Here is a 24758-nt window from a genome sequence, read left to right as displayed (position 1 = left end):
CCAGTTGGCACCCCGATGGAATGTGGAAGCAAGCTGAGCAAGCATGAAAATGGAGACATCGTGGATCCAACTCTTTACAAAAGTTTGGTTGGAAGTTTACGTTACTTGACATGTACAAGGTCGGATATTCTCTATGCCGTAGGAGTCGTAAGTCGCTACATGGAAGCTCCAACAACAACTCACTTCAAGGCGGCAAAGAGAATTCTTCGATACATCAAAGGTACAACAAACTTTGGCTTGCACTATTACTCTTCTAACAATTATGACATTGTTGGTTATAGTGATAGTGATTGGAGTGGAGACTTGGATGATAGAAAGAGCACTACTGGTTTTGTGTTCTTTATGGGAGATACTGCTTTCACTTGGATGTCAAAGAAGCAACCTATAGTCACATTATCAACTTGTGAAGCCGAGTATGTCGCTGCCACATCATGTGTTTGTCATGCAGTTTGGCTAAGGAACTTGTTGAAGGAGTTAAAGATGCCACAAAAGGATCCTATGGAAATATGTGTTGACAATAAATCAGCACTTGCTTTAGCAAAGAATCCCGTCTTTCATGAAAGAAGTAAGCACATCGACACACGTTACCACTTCATAAGAGAATGCATTGAGAGAAAGGAGGTGAAGTTAAAGTATGTGATGTCTCAAGATCAAGCTGCTGACATTTTCACCAAGCCACTCAAGTTGGAAACTTTCGTGAAGCTAAGGAGTATGCTTGGAGTCACAAATCAAGTTTAAGGGGGGATGTTGAAATATAAACTTGATTTGGGCCTAAATTAGTTATTTGATATTTTGGGCTTTGTTATTTTGGGCTTAAGTAATTTTGGGTAAAGTTTCTAGAGAATTCTTGTATTATTTGGAGAGTCTAGATATTTCTTAATATTGTAATATTCTCTAGAATACTCTTTGAATTTCTAGGATAGAGAACTCTCTAGAATTAGTGAGTCTAGAGTTCTCCTTAGAGTACTATAAATAGAGATGTAATCTCACACATTTGAATCAAGCAAAATACAAAGTTCTCTCTTCCATAAAGAATTCTCCTACCTATCAAGTTTTATTCAAGCCTCCAATATTTCTAAACACTTGTCCTACACATAAAAACAACCTTAATTCCAACAATTTTCTGCTATAGATATGAAGATTATGTGTGACAAGGAATAAAAAACTTAAGCTAGAAAAGCAAGAACACCAACTAAAGGTGCAACAGCAGTAGTAGCTGGTTCTCCTTGTTGATAATTATTCCTATTATCACTAAAACCGTCATTCTGATCTGGACTCACAACAGCACCTTCCAATACATTAGGATTTGGTGCATTTTTATTTAACCATTTGTCAATCCCATCTTTGCATGAAACCGGTGACCTATCTCTTTTAATCGACACAATTGATGCTCCTCTATGATGAACTTGTTGTGGGTAATTCGAGCCATAACCCACCATGTAACTCATTTTTTGTGGATTAGAACCCAATATGTAGTCCACTTGAGATTTAACAAAAGATGCGAGATCAGAAGGAGAAACAGCACCGCCATTACATTGGAGAGATGCTTTATTTGAAGACAAATATTGAGAGTAAGTGGATATTGCAAGTGTAGCAGAAGCAACATATTGATTATTAGCCCATGGTAGAAACCATAATAACCCTCCTGGTGTTTTCTGTATGTTTTGGTTCGATTTTTGCGCACATGAACATATGAATTGTTCTGCATTTGATTTGTATTGACCCCAAATTCCTGAAGACTCTACTTTTCCCTCTAAAACAAGCTGCAAGCATATATGTTCCAATATATTAGAATATTTAAATAGCAATATTGATATGTTATATGGAATGATATTATATACCTTTGCAATAAGAACTTGTGCACCAACATACTTGTCATCCCAACTGAACATTGATCTCACACCACCATTGTCACCTGAATTTCCAATGTAATCAAGGTATTTTTTCATGTTTGTCGCGCGGTGAAGCCATGCTGCTGCCCAAAGTAATTCATCCTGTTTGTATAAAATAAGGTCCAAATCTCAGTATTTGTCCTAGTTTCTTTTTAAAAATAATATTACACTTTATTTTGACAAAAATAGAATTTTAAATGATTAAGTTGATGATCTCACCTTATATCCACTGCTGGAATATATTTTTCCTGCGGGTGGGATGCTATTTTGGTAGAGGCCTTGATGATTATTTGCAAAATCAAACAGCTAAAATAAAAATAGTAAATTATAAATATTTGCCAAATAAAAAGCAATATACAAAATAAATAATTTGCACATAAGATAACATAATAAAACCATACTTGCTGTGCATGAGTAAGCAGTGTGGATACATATTTTGAGTCGACAGACCAAAAAGCAATTGAAGCAGAAGCCAAAGCAGCAGCAGTTTCAGCAGCTAGATCAGAACCAGGATGCTGTTCATCAATCTTATAAGAAGTCCTTGGTGTTGCCATATCCTCGGGTCTTTCCCAACATTCATGATCTGAATCAGGATCACCATTTTCTCCATACAATACATTTGGTTCTGGATGTGCTTTTATCAAATAGTTTGTTCCCCATTTTATAGCATATAATGCATTATTAAGCTCCTTCTTACTTTCAAGTTTGTCCTTAAACTCGATTACACTCCATGATAACATTGTTATGGTATATGCCATTGGAAATCCAAGTTTCAAGTTGTCTCCAGCGTCATAGTATCCTCCCACCAGGTCCATCTGCATATATACACATGTAACGATTATGTAACGATTATGATTGACTGACAGTATAAAATATCGGTATTTAAATATATCTTACCCCAACATCTTGACCATCTTTAAGTGCAGAATCTCCTCTCCATTTCAGTCTTTGTTTCTTAGGCAACACACCTGAACGTTGACCCTCAAAAAACAACAAACTTTTTGTAAGTGCTGTTCCATAATCATCAGAAGCAACATTTTGAACCATATAAGAGCAACAAACAAGAATGAAAATGAAAATATTTCTTAGTGACATCAACACACTGTTTTGTGACATTTTGAGAGACAACATCAAAAACAAAAGGAGAATATATGTTTTAGTGCAACAACTTCATATTTTAGATGTTAATTTATAGGGGATGCTTGTAAAAAAGTTTATAAAAAGATATTCAAAAGAATTTAGTAGAAATATGATATTGAATAAATAATTGCATGTAATTATCCCTACTCAGTGAGATATTGTTGCTGCTGTAGGGTCAAAATCACATGATATTTTTAAAAAGATATATAACAATAAAAGTTTTTATGAAAAATAATTCAAAATAACTTTAAATTTAAATTTTTTTTAATATTTAAAAGTTCAAAAAAAATGATGAAATATCTAAAATTGAAAAAAATATGTAGACTAATTTTTCATTTGATGCTTTTTTAAATAAAAAAGTTATTTTTTAAACAAAAATATGTAATACTATAAAACTTTTTTTTAAAAAAAAGCTGCTTAGCCTGTTTATTAAAAATTTTCAAAAATATTTAAAAAGTGCAAGAATTTGTTGGTTTTTTCAATTTTCTTTTTTTAAAGAGTAGAAAAATCACTTGATATATGCAGATCTCTTTTAGGAGTTATTGGGGATGTTTGCAATAAATTTAATAAAACCCAGTCTAACTTACATAATTTTTAAAAGGCATTCCCTCCGTCTCAAAATAAGTGTCATACTTGACACTTTCACATAGATTAAAAAAAATGTGATAAATGAAAGAGAGAAAATAATAATTTTATCAAACTATCTTTATTGGTGTATTCAAATTACATTAATGCAAAATGAGAGAAATGGTAAATTAAGAGTTTTTTTTGTGTAAGCAAGATATTATATAAGGGAGAACTAAGGGTTATCCAACCTGTTTACACGAAGAAACGGGATTACCCGACAAAAAGAAAAATTATAATCCAATAATAAAGTTACGAAAGATATAACAAAGGCTACTAAACTCGTAAAATGAACAATTTGAATGATTTTTAAATAATGATTTTTATGAAAAATTATTTAAAATAAATTTAAATTTTGAGATTTTTTAAAGTTTTAATATTTAAAAAATTCATAAAAAGTATGAAGTGCCTAAAATAGAAAAACTATTTAGATACTTAAAAAAAATCCTTATAGTCTTTTTTTAACAAGCTATTTAGACGGTTAGAAAGTCTCTGTTTGATTTATAAGTTTTGCCTGGAAGAAAAACCTCTCTTTTAGTTCGTGAAGATCAACTATTAAAATCTCAACAATAATTCTTGAGCTCAGTCTAGTTAAAAGCTATATTAGTTCAAGATTAACCCAGTTAAAATTTCTTTTGGTTCCTGAATTCGGCTTGGTATAAAAGCTCAATAGATTCAAGATCAACCTGATTAAAATCTCATCTCGGTTCTTGGTCAACCTATTTAATACCCTGGTTTAGTTTGGAGGATAGTCAACTCAAAACTTTGTCTTGGTTCGAGATCAGCCCGTGGAAAATCTTTGTTCTATTTCGAGACTAACCGCTCTAAGCCTTGTTCGTTGTTTGGTTAAAAGTTAGCTTGAAAGATTCATTTCCTTATATTAGGAGGTTCATCGCCAAATCCATCTAAAACCTCTCACGTTTTTTTATAATACACTCAAAAATAATTCTTGGAGAAAGGAGTAAGTCATTGAAAGTTGAACCAGTATATATAATTATTTGGTGTTCTTCTCTTTCGTCAAAATTAAAAATGACTCCTTTGAAAAGAACGACGTTACGCATCAACCAAGTGCACCAAACTATAGCTAACCAAATGACACCAATCGTTAAACTAAGAGACTTATTCTTCACCTTCTTACACTGGGAGAAAAAAATCCACAAACTCACCCAAAGACAAAACCAGATTTACGCTTATCCAAACAAAGACATTTCTCCAAGTTCTAGTTGTGAACTCACAAACCCCAAAGAGGCTTATCCGGAGCTTTTCCTTGCTGCCAGGAACTATTTGATGGCCGTTGCGGATGCAGGAGTGTACACAGCGGAGGGCTGGGCGTGGAACTTCCAGCAGCTTTCCTCTCCTGACAGGAACAACACTGTTCCGATTCATTTAATGCAAGATTTTTCTATTATGTTGCAGCAGCATCGCCTTCAACAAGGATTGACGAATGCGTTTGTTTGGAGGGCGAACCAGGAAGGTGTGTTCTCAGTCAAAACCTATTATGACAGATTCAGAGCCAAATTATCTGGGCCTCCTCTGGATCCAGCATTGGTCAAAGTCTTGAACAATTTGTGGAAGGTAAAAATCCCTTCTAAAATTCTGTTTTACGGTTGGCGCTTCTTTCATAACAGAATAGCTTCTAAAGATCAATTGTTCAAGATGGGTATATTGGTGGATAATAGTGATTTGCTTTGTGTCATGTGCTTGTCGGAGTTAGAATCCTTATCGCATTTATTTGGGGGTTGCGAGGTAACTACGCATATTTGGAGGAAGGTATTTGATTAGATTGGGCATATTCCAGGGTTGTCTTTCGCAGAGTTTGTTGGGTTCTTCTTTTTATGCGACAAAAGAGTGTGCCTAAGAGGACAATAATGGAGGTGATTTGATTAGTCACGGTTTGGTGCTCATGGTTTAAGCGGAATGCTATTATCTTCAAGAGCGAGATATTTAGTTTTTCGGAGTATATATCGGAGATAATTCTTGTTTCTTGGAATTAGCTTTTTTCTTTTCACAAATTAGGAGAGTTATGTAATTTTCATACTTGGAATATCTGCCGTTCATTTATTTCGAGTAGTAGGAGCTTTCCGTTTTGTTTTCGGGCGGAATACCCCTTATACTACTCTTTTTAATTCCATTACCTATTAAAATAAAACGATTTCAACAGGTGCTGTCCTATTTTTTTTCAACCTCACTACGTAATCCATACATATATAGTTTCTGTGATCCACTGTCACCTCTATAGCACATAAGCAATCTCTAGTGGCCAGCTTATTAGTCAAAACTTTCCAACAGAATACATGAACATTAGATGGCACCCTCGCTACTCCTAAAACTATAATTGCCTTATCTTTCTTATTAGGTACAAGTTGTAAGACGCTACGTCTTGAGATCAAATTATAGCAAGACTTTACCGTGAATCCATAAAAACTATATTTAGAACTAAAACACATGTGTTGAAACTTAATCTTAATAGATTTTTTAATTCTTTGGAACAAGTTTCCAATTATTTAGATAGTTCTTCACTCCACTTAAAGCTCCATTTTCACGTCACTTGATCCCAACACCCCATGTTAGCCCCACAATATTTTTTATTAGTGAAAATACAAAATAATATGGAAAACGAATCTTTTAGAGCTTCAAAATCTATCCAAAATTTTGTACTCTCCCCATTTTCAAATTTTTATACAATTTTATTAGAAAAACAAAATATTTGTTCATTTATCTCACCACCACAAATAGTCTTTTTTGCTAACAGATACTTTGTCTCTATTTATATTTTATTAAGATAAAGGGTGATATGTGTCGCACGCAGGTCAAAAACAATTAAATAAAATGTAGTATAAGAAAGTGACACTCAAGTTGTATTGTATGGACTCTAAATTAAGAGGACAACTTCTCTACCCATCACAAAAAGATAGGTAGTGTACATTTAGCCAATCATATAACACCATTTAACTTTTACATATTTAATTATTTATTAAATAATATAATTATTTGTTGTTTTCAAGAAACTTTACACTAAAAATAACCTTACCCAACTTTTTGAGTTGGGTAAATAAGAATCCACCCTAAATTAATTTAATCAAAGAAAAGAAATGAAAAGGGGAGTTAGGTTTTCGACAATTGAAAATAAAGAAATCGATTACATTATGGTTAAGGGGTTAATCTACGGGTTCGGTAATTTCAAACTTATCATCGGTTAAAATAAAAGCAAATTTAAACTTAACTTTAAAAATACACAAAAATAATATAAATAATGCAAGAAGTTATAAACTTGTTGTAGCACTAGGTAAAAGATAAGATAGTCAATTAAAATTAAAATACAGAGTCCTTCTCATACTGAACCAAGTTTTTTTCCACCTATAATAGACTATCAGTGATCCTCATATTGTCTATAAACTCTCTGAATTTGGTCATCTATGTTCTCTTCTCATGCTATAAGCTTGAATTGTATAATCCTTTTCTTTCCTGTTTTGGTAATATTATTTCCTCTTTAAATTTATGGTTATTGAACACAGTTTTCTCTTCTTACTTCCATTTCTCCAATCAGTAACCCATAATCCACCATAATGAGCTTGCTTCTTTGAATTGATTTATTTTATCTACTTCAATAATTGAATCAAAATTAAGTAGGCCCTACTAGAACTAGAATTGTTTTCTTTAGAACCAAAAACTAGTAAAGATTCCATGCAAAATTTCACACATACAAGGAAAACAACAGAAAATAAAACTGTAATACTTTTCTACCTGCTTAAGTATAATTAAAGAGTTTTCTCATTGGATGAACTAGATAGTTCTTATTTTTTGCTATACATTTGAAGATTATATGTGTGACAAGGTATACAAAATTTAAGCTAGAAAAGCAAGAACACCAACTAAAGGTGCAACAGAAGTGGTAGTTGGTTCTCCTAGTTGATAATTATTCCTATTATCACTAAAACCATCATTTTGATCTGGACTCACAACGGCACCTTCCAATACATTAGGATTCGGTGCGTTTCTATTTAACCATTTGTCAAGCCCGTCTTTGCATCCAACTGGTGAACTATCATTTTTAAACGACACAATTGACGCTCCTCTATGATGAACTTGTTGTGGATAATTCGAGCCATATCCCACCATGTAACTCATTTTTTGTGGATTAGAACCCAATATGTAGTCCACTTGTGATTTAACAAAAGACGCGAGATCAGAAGGAGAAACAGCACCACCACTACATTGAAGGGATGCTTTACTTGAAGATAAATATTGAGAGTAAGTGGACATTGCAAATGTAGCAGAAGTAACATATTGATTATTAGCCCATGGTAGAAACCATAATAAACCTCCGGGTGTTTTCTGTATGTTTTGGTTCGATTTTTGCAGACATGAACATATGAATTGTTCTGCATTTGCTTTGTACTGAGCCCAAATTCCTGAAGACTCTACTTTTCCCTCTAAAACAAGCTGCATGCATATTTGTTCCAATATATTAGAATATTTAAGTAGCAATATAGATGAATATTGATGAGTGATATTGAATAATATATACGTATTATATACCTTTGCAATAAGAACTTGTGCACCAACATACTTGTCATCCCAACTGAACATTGATCTCACACCACCATTGTCACCGGAATTTCCAATGTAATCAAGGTATTGTTTCAAGTTTGTCGCACGATGAAGCCATGCTGCTGCCCAAAGTAATTCATCCTGTTGGTACAAAATAAATTACAAATCTCATTATGTGCCCTAGTTTCTTCTTTTTTAAAAATAATATTGTACAATATTTTGTAATAAATAGAATTTCAAATGATTACCTTATATCCACTGCTGGAATATATTTTTGCAGCCGGTGGGATACTTTCATGGTATATGCCTTGATGACTGTTTGCAAAATCAAACAACTGAAATAAAAATAGTAGTTAGAAATATTCACCAAACAAAAAATGTATATAAAAAGTAAATAATCTGCACATAATAGATACATGAAAGAAAATAGAACAATACTTGTTGTGCATGAGTAAGCAATGTGGATGCATATTTTGAGTCCGCAGATTGAAAAACAATGGAAGCAGAAGCGAAAGCAGCAGCAGTTTCAGCAGCAAGATCAGAACCAGGATGTTGTTCATCAATCTTATAAGAAGTTCTAGGTGTTCCCATATCCTCTGGTCTTTGCCAACATTGATGATCTGAATCAGGATCACCATTTTCTCCATACAGCACATTTGGTTGTGGATGCGCTTTTATCAAAAAATCGGTTCCCCATTTTATGGCATATAATGCATTATCAAGCTCATTCTTACTTGCAAGCTTGTCCTTAAACTCGATTACACTCCATGATAACATTGTTATGGTATATGCCATTGGAAATCCAAGTTTCAAATTGTCTCCGGCGTCATAGTATCCTCCCACCAGATCCATCTGCATATATACACATATAACGATTATGATTGAGTGACAGTATAAAATATCGGTAATTAAAGATATTTTACCCCAACATCTTGACCATCTTTAACTGCAGAATCTCCTCTCCAATTCAGTCTTTGATTCTTAGGCAACACACCAGAACGTTGACCCTCAAAAAACAATAAACTTTTTGTAAGTGCTGTTCCATAATCATCAGAAGCAACATTTTGAACCATATAAGAGCAACAAACAAGAATGAAAATGAAAACATTGCTCAGTGACATCAGCACATTGTTTAATGACATCTTGAGAGACAACATCAAAAACAAAAGTAGACTATATGTTTTAGTACAACAAATTCATATTTTAGATGTTAATTTATACCCCTATTTTTCTTTTTTTACAATGAACAAGTTCATAAAATATTTGTTGTATTTGGACTAAAAAAATTTAACTTTTTAAATTGCTTGAATAATCATATTTTAAGTCTTTAACTTCATTGAATAATTGTTTATCTAAACTACCTAATGAACATATACTACAACAAAAATGGGAAAAGTTTGGTCTGAAGTTACTTTTTAAATTTTGAAGGAATATATTTTTGAGAAATTATATTTGGAGGGATTTTAATTATTTTTTTGATAAAAATAGATGAAATAAGGAAATTTTTTATTTAATTATTTTTTATAATTTGGAGAAATTTTTTTGGGATATTATATATATAGAAGGATTCTAATTTCTTTTTTAGGAAATGTCGTAAATAAGATTTTGAGATTTAAAATAAGAAAATTTTGGTTTTACGTATTTTTTAAGATTTAGAGTTTTTTTTTTTTTGAGATATTAATATTATATGTTAAGAGATTTGAATTTTTTTTTTGTGAAATACCTAAAATAAGTTTTTGAGAGCTAAAGAATGAGTTTATTTTGAATATTCAAAAACTTATTTTTTTTATAAATTTTAATATTTTTACAAAAACCGTAAAACATATGAAACCAATTTCCATTTTTATAATATTATAAAATCATATTGTTCTAAATAAATTTATTGAAAAATTATTTTATTTATATTTCAAAAATAATTAGTATAAGCACTTTTTCAAATATAGTATGGATTATTTTTAATTCATTTTTATAAATTAAAATAGTAATCTAATATTTAATTACTTAAAAAATAATTATTATTAAAAATGTTAACATAATAAAAATCATATAATTTATAAAGAGACATATTTATAAAAAATCACACTATTCTGACATTCAAAAACTTAAATAATTTTTTAAAAAATTTATATATTTAGAAAACATTATAGAAAAATAATAAAATATAAATAATATTTTCTTATGACAAACTTTTTAAACTAACTTTTTATTTGAAACTTTATTTTTAAATAAATTCTCAAAAAAAATTATTTAAGACTTAAAAAACCATATTTCAAACAAAGCTCAAACATTAATAAAATTATTTAATTTAAGCTTTTATTTAGAGACAAAATATTTTGGTCTCATATGAAATGTGTAGTTGGAGAGGAAACTAGAGACATAAGTTATTCGATACAGACATATGGTATTGTTTGGCCCAATTTTTTATCTATTTTTCTTCTCTTTATAAAGAGATGGAGGGTCAAACACATTTTTTATAAAGCTCTTAAGGAAAAAAAGCTTTTTTTAAAGACAAAAAATCAAATAAAATGAACTTGTAAAAAAGGAGTTGAAACCCACTTTTTTAGAGCTTAAAACATGTGGTCGCGGTTCGAATCCCATTGAAAACACGTTTCTTAATGGCACTAGTACAATAGACCATAAGTTTTTCAATTTTTTCTATTGTTCATAACATCTAGAGTTATATTTTTTTTATTCTTTTTTTTTTCTTCTTCTGTTTAAATTATCATTTTTGTAGATACTAGTATTGTCCAACTTTTTATTCATTTTGTATATTATATCTTGTTTTATTGTATAATGATTTTCAATTTTCAATAATATTATTAATTTTTTATATTATACGCTGAATTATATATGTTAATACAATAATTAATTAATACGATTTATATATATATATATATATATGGGGTCAGAATCAAATGACACCAAGATATCAAACTTAGTAAAATGACATCTTCGATAACTCTTTACTGCATATCCATTTAACAAAATTCACCGTTGGACTGAAATCTAACATCATATATCATGTCCATAAAATTTAACATCAATCGAAAATCATTTGATATGTTAAAGAGAATGATCAATATTAACGATTTTGTATGACGTTAGTTTTTATGTATCTCGTATACATATCAAACGATCTCCGATTGATGTTAAATTCTATACACATGATCTATATCATAATAATTTTCAATCTAATGGTGAATTTTGTTATAAAGATATGTGGTAAAGAGTTATCAGAGGTGTCAAGTTACTAAATTTGACGTATTGGTGTCATTTGATCACACACACACACACACAACTTTTAAATTAAAAATAATTTTAAAGTTTAACAAATAATCATAACCAAACAACTCTAACTTTATTTTAATAGCTCTTATTTTTAACTTTAACTTTAAAGTAACTTTTAAGACTTAAAATATGTCTCAAATTATCTTCACTAAATAAATGTTATTTTTAAATATACTGAATTCAACCTAGTATAGATAGAGTCATATAATGGGTTTGTTTATTTCAGCTTTAAGAAAATTGATTTTTTCTTTGTATTTTTAAAATGAATTTTACTAAATTGTTTTTAAAAATATTACAATATTTATATTAGTTTTTTCTAAAATGAAATACTAATTTTGACATCATATGACATAAATATATTATTGGAGACCAAAATCTAGTTAAAATCGCAATTTTTTTAAAAAGTTGTATTTCAAAAATGATTTTTATGAAAATCTATTTGAAATAGCTTCAAAATTAAGTTATTTTTTGAAATTTTGATATCAAAGAGAAATTTCAATAAAAAGATGAAATACCTAAAATAACATTTTAAGAATAACTATTCAGACCAAATTTTCATTTGAAACTTTTATGAAAAGTTTCGTTGTATATTTTTTTTACACAAATTATGTAACACTATAAAAATCATTTTTTTTTTAAAAAAGCCAAAACAAACAGACCCAATATTATTTTTATTGAATCAAGTGTCTCTAATTTTCGCCTCTATTGTTGAAAATAAATTCTCTTCTCAACTTACTATTTTTTTGTCTCTATTTTTCGTTTGTAATATCCCAAGTTACACGTTTGGAATAATAACGTGTGGCATTAAAAATTTGTTATGGGATACATTGGATATATTCAAGTTTGAAATAACTAGATAAAAATCTAAATACATCAAATTCTAAATACATCAAAGTCTAACAAAAGACAACAACGCAACAAAAACATTATCTAATGGGTCTTCAGCATCAAGCCTTCAGCTATGAATCCAACTCGAGCACCTGCTTATTTGAAAAGAATAAAAGCAACATGGAATGAGATAGTAATCTCAATGGATCCCTGATCTAAACCATTGAAAATTATACTATTCTTCTACTCGGGACAAGGCACAGTTTGAAATTGCCTATCAGGATGATCACATGTACAAAATTGACTATAGGGATAATCACTCATACCAAGGTCTATGGAGATGTCATGCCACTAAATCATCTAGATTCACTCACACTTAAATTAATCCTACATATTGACAATCTAGCACATCTAAATTTGACTTAATTGAAGGATAACTCATGTATCATCCAATAGAATTGTCGAAATAAATCAAATATTCCTTTGCTAAGTGGTCGGGATAAATCACATATTCCCCTAACTCGGTCACTTTGCAAATCACATATCTATAGTCAGATTTCTAGGTTAAATCAATTATCCTATAACTAAATCACTATGTAAATCACATACCTATAGTGTCATATAGCTAAGACAAATCGCATATCTTATAACTGAATCATTGGGATAAGCCACATATCTTACACTTGCACCATTAGGATAAATCATATATCCTCTAATTAATCTATAGGGATAATCATGTATCCTCCAATTAAGCCACCAGGATAAATCACATATCCCTCACCAAAAGACTAAGATAAATCACATATCCCCCTAATTGGATCATTGTGTATAACACATACCTACAATGTCTGATTGCTAGGACAACCACATATCATGTAACTAAATCATTGCGTAAATCACATACCTACATTGTCGGATCGCTAAGATAAATTATATATAACTGAATTATTGGGATAAAGCACATATCTTACAGTTACGCCTCAAGAAAAAAACCACATATCCTCTAATTACATCACTGGATATACTACAAGAAAAAAGGAATGTTGCACGGTGTTTTTTACAATTACTGCGGTTCAAATCACCGCAATACTTGCGTCAAGACATTCATTTTTTGCCTCAAAAGCGTGTGTCGCTAGTATGAACTGCGACGGTTATAGGTTTGCCTTAAATAGCTATTTACAGTGGTTTCTAATTATTGCGAACTTGTTTTCAATGCTAATTGCAACAATTTGAAATTGTGCTAGTTCTAAACTGTCGCATATTGTTTTATAAATACTTAACAATTTATCTGGTAACAACTTATAGTGACACTAATTATTTAACTCAATACTTTTAGCAACGCGGTTAAACTGTTATTAATTAACATTTCTCTCTCTCTCTCTCTTTTATTTTGTATTAATATTTTTTTTATTTTACTAATAGATTTATATCTTTATTTCTTTAAATTATTATTTTTGTTTTCATAATTTTTTTTTTTACTTTTTATATTTTTCTATAACTTTCTAACAAAATGAAATTGCAATCATAAATTTCTAATATAATTAATAATATGCCAAGAAAAAAAGTGAGTTCCTTAATCATAATGTCATATAATACAACCAAAAGTTTATTAAATCCTAATCTTATAATTAGCATCATAATGTCAAAAAAGTGCAAGATCCATACTGATAACATTGGAAAGTTCATAATATAATTAGTTCATAGAAAATTCTAATTAGCTGTAAGCAAAGTCTAATTAGTCCTTCTTGATATTCCATTATCTTCGATCCAGTAGCTAGACTCAGAAGAACATCTGTCATCTTCGGGTGATTCTAAGTATGATCCTTGAAATAAAATATTAAAATAATACTCATTTCTTTAACTTTTTAAGCATGATTTACACTATTTAAAAATTTACTAAAATTAGATGCAAAAATAATAATATTCTTGTTTTCCACTAAAATTCTGCATTTGCATTTTTTTTTATAAGCAATGGATTCATTATTAAAAAAACATACAAAGGATACTTGCCGGATTACAAAAAGCATCAATCAATTTAAGAGAGTCCAAAGGACTTTCGCACCACGAATAAAAGCTAAAACCTATACTTTGAATCTTGATTCAATTATATTCCATAGCCATAAAAGCACTTTTGCCTTATCCACTACTTCCCCACTGTTGTGAAAAACGATGTCAAGAACAAAGTATAATGCAAGGGAAGAATAAAGGACAAGGAAGAAGAACACAAGAATTGGTTATAATTGCTATTCTTTTACTTTCTCTTAAAATAAGATTACAAGTTTACAAGAATAACAAATAATCTCTCTCACCCTAAATTAGGATTTGCAGCTTAGCAATGATGAGAGACTAGTATGTTATTTATAATAAAACCTAACATACTAACTAATGGGCTTTTTCCACAAGGCCCATTATACAAGCCAACTTAATAAACAAGCTAACTTAATAAATTATGGTTTAAACACTAAAACCTAATTTAACATGCTAACAACCCTAGCATCTTCGACACCAGCATGTGAACAACCTTCGACTTCATGCTTAATCCTGTCGAACCAAGAAGCTACCCTTCGACCATACTAGAGTTCGATCCAATATCTCACAAATCTCCACCTTGGATCTAACTCTACAACATCAAGGGAACAAACTAGCTTTCTTCATGCAGCTTTATCAACTGCATACAGTGGAAAAACTTGCAACTCGATAATGTCTTGGTGATCATATCAGATATTTTGTCTTCAGTCGAAACCTTTAGCACTTGGACTTCTCCACGCTCGATTACTCCTCTGAAAAAATGCAGCCTCACATCAATGTGCTTAGTTTGCTCATGATAGGCTGAATTCTTCGACAGGTGTATTGCACTCTGACTATAACATTTAACAGTGATACCTCGACCTTGAAGTTTCAGCTCCTTCGCAAAACCTTTAAGCCACAATGCTTCTTTCACAGCTTCAGTTAGGGCAATATACTCCGCTTCAGTGGTTGATAGAGCAACAACCTTTTGAAGTGTTGCTTTCCAACTAATTGCAGTGCCAAACATAATGAAAACATATCCGGAAATAGATTTTCTGGAATCCATACAACCTGCATAATCAGAGTCGACATATCCTTCAATTTCTGCTTTACTATCTTCACCCAAGGCTCCACCATAAATTAGGACTCTGTTCAGAGACCCATTTATGTACCTTAAAATCCACTTCAATGCTTGTCAGTGAGCTTTTCTAGGATTCACCATGTACCTGCTTACAAGACTTACTGCATATGCTATGTCGGGTCTTGTGCAGACCATAGCATGCATCAAAGAACCAACTATATTAGCATATAGGATGCTATTTATATAGGCTCCTTCGGCATCAGTACTGGGACACTGATCAATACTCAGCTTGAATTGAGGGTTTGTTGGAGTCACAACTGGCTTCGAATTCGACATACCAAACTTTTCGAGAATCTTTCATAGATATGCCTCTTGAGATAAGCATAACTTCGACTTCTTTCTATCTCTTCGAATGTCAATTCCAAGAATCCTGGAAGCAGCTCCCAGATCTTTTATATCAAACTCCTTATTGAGTTCAGCCTTCACCCTCATCACATCTTCAACATTGTTGCTTGCTATGAGAATATCATCCACATAAAGCAACAAAATAATAAATGAATTACCAGGTCGAAATCTGAAGTAAACGCAGTGGTCGAACTGACTTCTAATGAAACTTATGCGTGCCATGAACTTGTCGAATCTCCTATTCCATTGTCGAGGAGATTGTTTCAGTCCATATAAAGATCTCTTTAGCTTGCACACATATTCTTCCTTCCCCTTCTCGACATACCCTTCAGGTTGCCTCATCAGGATCGTTTCATCTAGATCACCAAACAAGAATGCAGTCTTCACATCCATTTGTTCCAGTTTAAGGTCGAACGGTGCCACCATGGCAAGCAACATTCGAATGGACCTATGCTTCACAACAAGAGAAAACACATCATTAAAGTCGACACCTTCTTTCTAAGTGAAACCCCTTGCAACTAACCTTGCCTTGTATCTTTTCGACGTCACTCCTTCAATTCCTTCCTTAACTTTGAAAATCCATTTACAGCTGACTAACCTTTCCCCAGCAGGTTTCTTGATCAGTTCCCAAGTATGATTATCATGAAGAGATTTCATCTCACCATCCATGGCCTTCAGCCATTCAGTCTTATTTCGACTCCTCATAACTTCCTTGTAGTCTCTAGGTTCTTCGTCTAGAACCTCACTTGCAGAGATTAAGGAATAAGCTATAAGATCTGCATATCCAAGTCTTTGAGGTGGCTTGATGGCTCTTCTCGACCTATCTCTTGACAATAGGTAGTCATCGACAGTTTCCTCAATTTCCTCAGCATCTTCTGCTTCTTCTTCGACTTCATCATGAATATGCAATTCAGCATCAACATGCTCCACCTCAACAGGAATCTCTACCTGTTTCAGCTCTTCGTCATATGTTTCTGTACTTCGACCAACATCATTAGTTTTCTTAAAAGCCATTTCAGCTTCATTGAAAACTACATCTCGACTGGTGATACACCTCATGTGACCTGGCTCTAGGTGTCGCACGCTCGCGAAAAATGAACAGAGTCGCCACCAATATATTTATCCCATAAGGGAAAGGAATACCGGATAACCTACAAAGGAAGGAACAGGGTCTTGCGACCAGAGAATCAAGGTACGGGAGTCGGTTACGCGAGGGGAAGGTATCAGCACCCCTCGCGCCCATCGTACTCGATGGTATCCACCTATGTTTGTTTCTATCTAAAGGGTGTGTACTATGTCTATGTCTAAATGCGAAATGAATGCAGAATGTAGGGAAAAGAAGAATTATACTCGCACGGGCCCTACCCCGCTGCCTACGTATCCTTTTCAGGAATCAGAGTTACCGTAGCTCGGCTAAAGATTTTCTGTTTGTTTTTGTGTTTTTTAGTTGGGCGGAGTTAACGCTCGCGCTCTTGCATAAGGGATCGCCTAGGATGCAATGGAGCGGAGATAACGGCGCCCTTAGGAAGAAGAAAGAGATTGGTTTGTGTCTTTTAGGGTAGATGAGTGATGAACAGTACCCAATACCGGGCCACTCACCACTTTCTCTACTTTGCTTTAGTCTGAACCATTGTTAGATGCTTTAAGTGTTTTTGGTTGTGTATTTTTTAAGGGGATTTACTCTGCGAGTTGAATCACATAACAGTGTATAATGATCGAGAAGCAGATTAGGGAATGAATCCCACTCGCTTCCACCCCATTATGTAATACTTGAGAAACAGATTAGAGAATGAATCTCACTCATTTCTCTCCCATTAATTAATGTTTGAGAAACAGATTAGGGAAGGAATCCCACTCGTTTCTCTCCCATTAAGTAGTGACCGAGAAACAGATTAGGGAATGAATCCCACTCGTTTCTATGCCACTAAGTGATTGAGAAATAGATTAGGGAATGAATCCCACTCATTTCTCTATCACTTGCTTAATGTGATTCGCATCTTCCGTTTATTAATGTTTTAAAGAGTTGAAAAGAAAAAGAATGCAATAGGGAACTAATCCTAAATTCTAATCTAAGTTGTTCTAATCTGCTAATGGCCCTAAGGTCAAGGATACCTATCCTATCTCAATTCCTCTTAACAAAGAAGGAAGAGTCTAAGGGAACATGGCAAGCAAATAGCAAGATGTAATCAAAATCAAAGTAAGAAATGAGAGGCTAAGCATGGAAACAAGAGAAAGAAGCTCCAAGTCAGTAGCAAAACATGGGATTGAATGTCCCAAATCAAATACAAAAGCATCACGGTACCCTACAAAAACATCCACAAGAAGTCGTCAAAGCATCGCATGCATCGTTACTTACCAATTAGCGGGCAAACATCAATTAATCAAAACAAAAGCAAGTGAACACATGGTCTAAGCTTGAAGTCAGTAGCAAACTCATTCATTTAGTTTTAATATCCTATGTTAATCTATATTAGTCAATTAGCATGAAGCAATACAAAACTCTAACCAAAACTAAACAACACTAGGTTAATACTAGCTAAACGGTTTCAAATTGTCAATGAAGTTAGAAACATGCAATCAAATGGTACAAGTCAGTAGCAAATAGCCTATACTAGATGCCTAAACAACCACAAAATCATGCCAAGGGGTTTCACACAAAATTACGGGTCATTTGTACAAGTTACGATGCAATCGTCAACCAAAAACAAGGTGTTTACATGTGAGAAAGAAAAATCAAGTAAAATAAGAAAACATGATTTAAAACTCTCAATTTCAGGTCTTAGGACCTCTAAACATCCCTAATTATATGTACAAAAGAAACCAAGGCTATTGCATAAATGCATTTCAATTTGAGAGCACAAACGTCACAATTGTCTATTAGAAACGCATGTAAATCGAGTTAAAGGAAAACTAACCAAATACCAACCAAAACAAAGAATTAGGAAATTATTTTTTGTACACAACATCATGGGTTAGTCTACAGCAATCATACAAAAATTAGTGATTAAATTCTGATCCTAAAGTGTTAAACGAAATTACTTTGTAAAACCTAGCGAAACATGAAGAAATATGAACACATCTAAGAAAAAGATTTATTAGAAATAGCAAAACAATTCTAAAAAAAATCCTAAAGAAAATATTACAATTATGTACACACAAAATCCTACTTAAAATCTATTTTTATTTATTTTTTATTCGAAGGGAAACTGGATTATGAATCAAAATTAGAGACAAAAACAATTTCTAAATAAAACCAAAATCTGTCTAGAAAGGGGGTGTGTTAGTAATGTTAGCATGAACTGGATTTATGTGTTAGCGCGTATGGGCCTATTATTGGGGTGTGAACAGGAATTCGGACCCAGAATTTTTGTTACAGATCCAGTTTATATCCAATTTGCTTTATCTCAGATTTTCTCTAATCAATGTTAATTTTAACAATTAATCCATAATTAAAACCAATTGATTATTATTAATGTTGATATTAACAAAAAATAATGAAATAGAAAAGAGGGATTTAGGGTAAAAATGTGACCTTCGAGCTTCTACGCTCTTCTTCCTCTCACTCGCGAATGAACGGCGCGGCGGTGATCGGAAAGCTCCCTCACCTCCGAGCAAGATCTTCAATCGCAATCGGAGAAACGGTGTTTTCGCTCAGCTCACTTCTCTGCTCTTGATGTCGTTGTTGAGAATCCAGCAAAAGTGACGGTAGCAGGTGATGAAGACGATGATTGATAACGGTTTGCGAGGAAGGTGGAGTGCGATGGTGATTGGAGTGGTTGGCGAGTCAGATGAAGATGATTGAAGTTTGAATTATTGTAATGGTGATTCTTGATGGAGAATTCGATTCAAGAAGAGTATGGCGTGAAGCACTGATGGAGACGGAGGTTGCTATGAGTATGAAGAGCAAGGTTCTCTGTTCAGAGTGAGGGTTGAAGGCGGTTAGAGGTGAGTTCTGTGTTACGATTTTCTTCTGATTTCTGTTAGTTTTCTAATCCTTTTCTTCTGAATTTTTCTTTGGTGATTGAATCAGCGAGCCGAGTGGTGAAGATTTTCTTTGGTGAGTGAAGATGAGAATTGAAGAATGTGGTGATTATGGAGTGAGTGTGTTGGTGGTGAAGATGATGATAATCGTGAAGAAGGTTGCTGAGGAAGGTGATTCGGAAGATGATGAAGAAGGTGATGTTGTGGTGAGTTACGTGAGATTATTTGGTTCTGAGATTTGGAGATGGTGAAGATGAAGAGAGTGAGGAATGATGAAGATGGAGGAGTTTCTCTGATGATGAACGAAGCGTCAATTCCCAGAGAGGTAAAAGTTTGTTACCAGTTTGTTATGAGGATTGGAATTCTGTTACATATTGTTAGAAGTTGGTTAGTAATAGAAAGTTAGTTATGGTTCGGAAAAGTTTGTTAATTCTGTTAGTTGTTAAGAGCTTGGTTAGGTGATACACGTGCTGAAATTGAACTGAATGTTTTTCTTTTTTATACAGGGTTTTGATGGTGACACAAGGCTGATGTGTGTAGAGGTTCTGAACTCATGGACCCTTGCCGTTGGTTAAAGCTATTGGTGATAGTTAGTGTAGTTAGGCTTTTCTGAACAATCCCATCTTTTGTTTTTGTTTATGACTCTTTACATGAACTGCTATGGGTTCCTTGATGGGCTGCAATGTACAAGATAGGGACTGGTTTTTTTGAATGGTAGGTTATGTTGTGAAATGTGACTTTACCTGTGTATGGTTTGGACTTGTTAATTGCTGCAAATCTGATTATCATGGCATGGTAGCAGCAGATTTGGTTTTATTTAATGTATGGTTTTGTTTTGAATTGTATGATTAGAATTGAGTTAGGTTCTGTTGGAGTTAGGATGAGTTGGTTTGAAAATGTTGTGCGATATGGTTTGGATGTGTTGGTGCATAGGCTGAACTGGTTTTGTTTATTGATGTAGGTCTTTGGGCATGATTTTGAGGCCTGAAGATACACGGGAACACATAGCGTTGATGGTGATGGTGTACACTCCTTCAATTCCTTGCAGCAGCAATGAGCCAAAGCCGTGTCGGAACTCTTTTTATGGAATGTACTGGATTTTGGACTTGCAATCGGTGAACTTTGTTGAATTGGAAATGTAATAGCATGATGATGATTTTTTTGTAATGACTTTTGTATTAATGGTTTGTACTTTTGCAAAGAGACCTTGAATATTGTGATGATGTTGTATGGATACTTAAACGTTTGATCTGATGAATGGTGAACTGGACTTGATGAATGAAATTGGTGAGAGACCTTGGATGACTTTGATTTGTTGTCTTAGTTCTCAAATGTGAATTCAATTCCCAAACAATTCCATGCATTGCAATCAACAAATCAATGAGAAAAGGACTTATAAAGCTTTGATCACGAGCAATCCGCGACCTTATTTCTTGCATCCTGCATCTAGTATCTCAATGAACAAAATGCCTTGAACAAAGTTTGAATAATAAGGCCGATTAAACTATCAAATTCATCCTCAAATCAACGCGGCCTTAATTCAATTTCAATCCCTCAATTCAAACCAGCCCAACAACCAACTATGCACAGCTGCGCCTTGAACACAATGGACCCATAAGTCTAACTCTCACATGATGACATGTATTGCACTTCAATCGGACATAAGAACAATTCTTTGAGGAATTCTTGAGGAAGATGAGAATTGGAGCACACAAGAACACCTCAACCTGAAAACCACTGAATCTCAGTTGAACTAACGATTGTAGACACTGCGCATAAGAACCATATTCTTCTTGCCTTTGATGAATCTTCATAGAGAAAAACCTCGTAGCTTTAGGAGAAAGAAGTTCATCATGAATGACCATGCAAAAACCCTAGCTTCCAAGATCCTCGATCTTTTGTTGGATTTTATGGTTAATGATGAATGAGTTATGTTAATGACCTAGTGGAGATATGCACATGGGTGTGAAACTTTAAGCCAGTTAGGAATTAAGGGTAGGACAAATTTGGGGTATGACACTAGGCACCATAGCCTATAAGCTTTGACTCCTTCAGGGTATCCCATGAACATTCATTTCAGAGCTCTAGGTTCGACCTTGTCTTGCCTAATGTGAGCATAGGCTACGCAGCCAAATACTCTCAATTTGTCGAGATCTGGTGGATGTCCCGACCAAACTTCTTCAGGTGTCTTCATATCTAACGCTGTCGAAGGACATCTATTTATCAGATATGTTGTCGAAACATCCTCAGCCCAGAACACCTTCTTTAACCCCGCACTAGTCAACATGAATCTGACTCTCTCCAAAATAGTTCGATTAAACGTTTCAGCCAAACCATTTTGCTGTGGAGTACCTGCAGTAGTTATGTGCCTTGCAATACCAGAGTCAGCACAAAAGTTGTCGAACGCTTCATTGCAAAATTCAAGGCCATTATCGGTTCTCAACCTCTTGACCTTCCTGCCAGTCTGATTTTCTACCAGAGTCTTCCAGCTTTTGAAATTCTCAAAAGTTTCATCCTTAGTCTTCTGGATGAATACCCATAACTTTCTGGAATAGTCATCAACTATGGATAGAAAATACCTTGCTCCTGAATATGATGGACACCTTGCAGGCCCCCAAAGATCAGCATGGATGTAATCAAGGGATCCATGTGTTCTTTGTTTGCCTTTGTTGAACTTCACTCTGCAAAATTTTCCAAGTACACAGGATTCACAAAACTTCAGCTTTTCGACTTTGTCTCCACCAAGCAGATTTTGTTTCCCTAATTCGACCAGACCCCTTTCACTGACATGGCCCAATCTCATGTGCCAGATTTCTGTCTTCGACAAAGGTTTCGTGGATGCAACATTTGCTGAACCACTTACAACTTCAGCCTCAAGGGTATACAAGCCTTGTTTCTTCATGCCTCTCAAGACTTCCTTCGACCCCTTCATGACTCTTAGGATATTTTTCTCTCCTTGGAAAACATATCCTTTCTTGCCGAATTCACCAAGAGAAAGAAGATTTCTCTTCAAATCAGGAACATACCTGACTTCATTCAACAACCTTATTGACTCGTCATGGAGTTTGAACCTCACAGATCCAACACCTGCAATCTTGCAAGCCTTGTTGTTTCCCAGCAATACTGATCCACCATCTTGATCACATAATTCCTCGAACAAGTCTTTGTTTGGAGTCATGTGCTAAGTGCAACCTGAATCCATAATCCACTCTCTTCTCGAGTCACTGCTTGAAACCACAAGAACATTAGATGATTCAAAATCTTCTTGAACAATGGCTGCATTGCCATTATCCTTTCCTCCATGATCTTTCAGGCGTTCAGGGCACACCTTTCTTGTGTGACCCTCCTTCTTACAATGATAGCATTGAATGCCAGATGCTTCGCCACTGTAAGACTTCGACTGGCTTTTGCCCTTCTTCTTGTCAAAATTACCATCCTTTCGTAAGAGTTTTCCTTTAACGGCCAAACCTTTGCCAACAGTCGAAGGTTTATGCTCCTTTCGTTCGTTCAGGTCCTTTGAATATAGGGCTGATTGAACTTCTTCAAAGGTCAGGGACTCCCTTCCATACAGGAGAGTTTCTTTGAAGTGAGCATGTGATCGAGGCAAAGCGTACAATAGTAACAACACTTGATCTTCATCATCGATCTTTACATCAATATTTTCAAGATCAAGAATCAGCTTGTTGAACATATCCAACTGCTCAGCCAACACTTTGTCTTCAACCATCTTGAATGAATACAAAGCCTGCTTCAGGTAGAGTCGATTTACCAGCAATTTGGTCATATGCAAACTTTCAAGTTTCGCCCATAACCCTGATGTCGTCGTCTCCTTTGATACCTGTCTGAGAACCTTATCACCAAGGCTCAACAAAATTGCACTGTGTGCCTTCTCGATCATCGTCGTCTTCTCCGCCGCCGTTAATTCAGCATTAATGGCTGCCTCTCCCTTCAACGCTTCCAAACAAACCTGCTGGACCAGTAGGGCTTTCATCTTCAAGCGCCACAGACCGAAATCATTCACTCTGGTGAACTTTCCAATCTCATACTTTGTTGAAGGCATCTTCTCCATGCTCACCGCACCAATTTGTTGTAAAAAACGATGTCAAGAACAAAGTATAATGCAAGGGAAGAATAAAGGACAAGGAAGAAGAACACAAGAGTTGGTTATAACTGCTATTCTTTTACTTTCTCTTAAAACAAGATTACAAGTTTACAAGAATAACAAATAACCTCTCTCACCCTAAATTAGGATTTGAAACTTAACAATGATGAGAGACTAGTATGCTATTTATAATAAAACCTAACATACTAACTAATGAGCTTTTTCCACAAGGCCCATTATACAAGCCAACTTAATAAACAAGCTAACTTAACAAATTATGGTTTAAACACTAAAACCTAATTTAACATGCTAACAACCCTAGCATCTTCGACACCAGCATGTGAACAACCTTCGACTTCATGCTTAATCCTGTCGAACCAAGAAGCTACCCTTCGACCATACTAGAGTTCGATCCAATATCTCACACCCACCGTTAAACACTGCCGACTTGAATAATATCGCATTTCTCATAAGCTATAGTGCCCAACAGGTTGCCAACCAAAAAAGAAATTTCTTCCTAGAGGAAACTTTCCCAACCAAAGAGTTTCTAAACCAAAACAAATGATCCAACACTTTCATTACATTACCCAGAAGACTCCTAGACACAACAACACTTTATGCGACATTATTTTTGAAAATAGACATTGCACTAACAGATGATCCAAAAATTCATTCTCAAAAAAACAAAAGACAGATACCTTGTCTCTGCTATCTGAAAGGATTCTTCTTTTGGACAATTCCTCCCTTGTCTCTACATTTGTATTAAGAGTGCAATATCCTCCTTCCTAGCATTGCCCTTTTGCTTTAATAATGTGATTTTCTCCGTCAACTCATCAATTTGTGAATTTTTTTATTTAAT

The 24758-nt window shown here is 33.8% G+C and overlaps 2 protein-coding genes across 2 annotated transcripts; both read right to left on the bottom strand.

Annotated features, from left to right (window-relative positions):
- Window positions 1-1124: 1124 nt before the first annotated feature.
- On the bottom strand, window positions 1125-3037 carry LOC131595713 (endoglucanase 13-like). The gene is made up of 5 exons (XM_058868160.1): window positions 2790-3037; window positions 2294-2707; window positions 2112-2198; window positions 1842-1994; window positions 1125-1763 (listed from the first exon to the last, which is right to left on the bottom strand). Exons 1-5 carry the CDS (start codon window positions 3021-3023, stop codon window positions 1167-1169), a joined length of 1485 nt encoding a protein of 494 aa, XP_058724143.1. The 5' UTR covers window positions 3024-3037; the 3' UTR covers window positions 1125-1166.
- A 4368-nt stretch (window positions 3038-7405) lies between these two features.
- LOC131600120 (endoglucanase 13-like) lies at window positions 7406-9369 on the bottom strand. The gene is made up of 5 exons (XM_058872340.1): window positions 9131-9369; window positions 8646-9059; window positions 8456-8542; window positions 8196-8348; window positions 7406-8099 (listed from the first exon to the last, which is right to left on the bottom strand). Exons 1-5 carry the CDS (start codon window positions 9362-9364, stop codon window positions 7503-7505), a joined length of 1485 nt encoding a protein of 494 aa, XP_058728323.1. The 5' UTR covers window positions 9365-9369; the 3' UTR covers window positions 7406-7502.
- Between the last annotated feature and the right edge of the window lie 15389 nt (window positions 9370-24758).

The sequence above is a fragment of the Vicia villosa genome, linkage group LG4 (genome assembly GCF_029867415.1).
Source record: "Vicia villosa cultivar HV-30 ecotype Madison, WI linkage group LG4, Vvil1.0, whole genome shotgun sequence".
NCBI lineage: Eukaryota > Viridiplantae > Streptophyta > Magnoliopsida > Fabales > Fabaceae > Vicia > Vicia villosa.
Note: the sequence above shows the minus strand (reverse complement) of the source record. Positions and strands in the feature narration are given on the sequence as shown.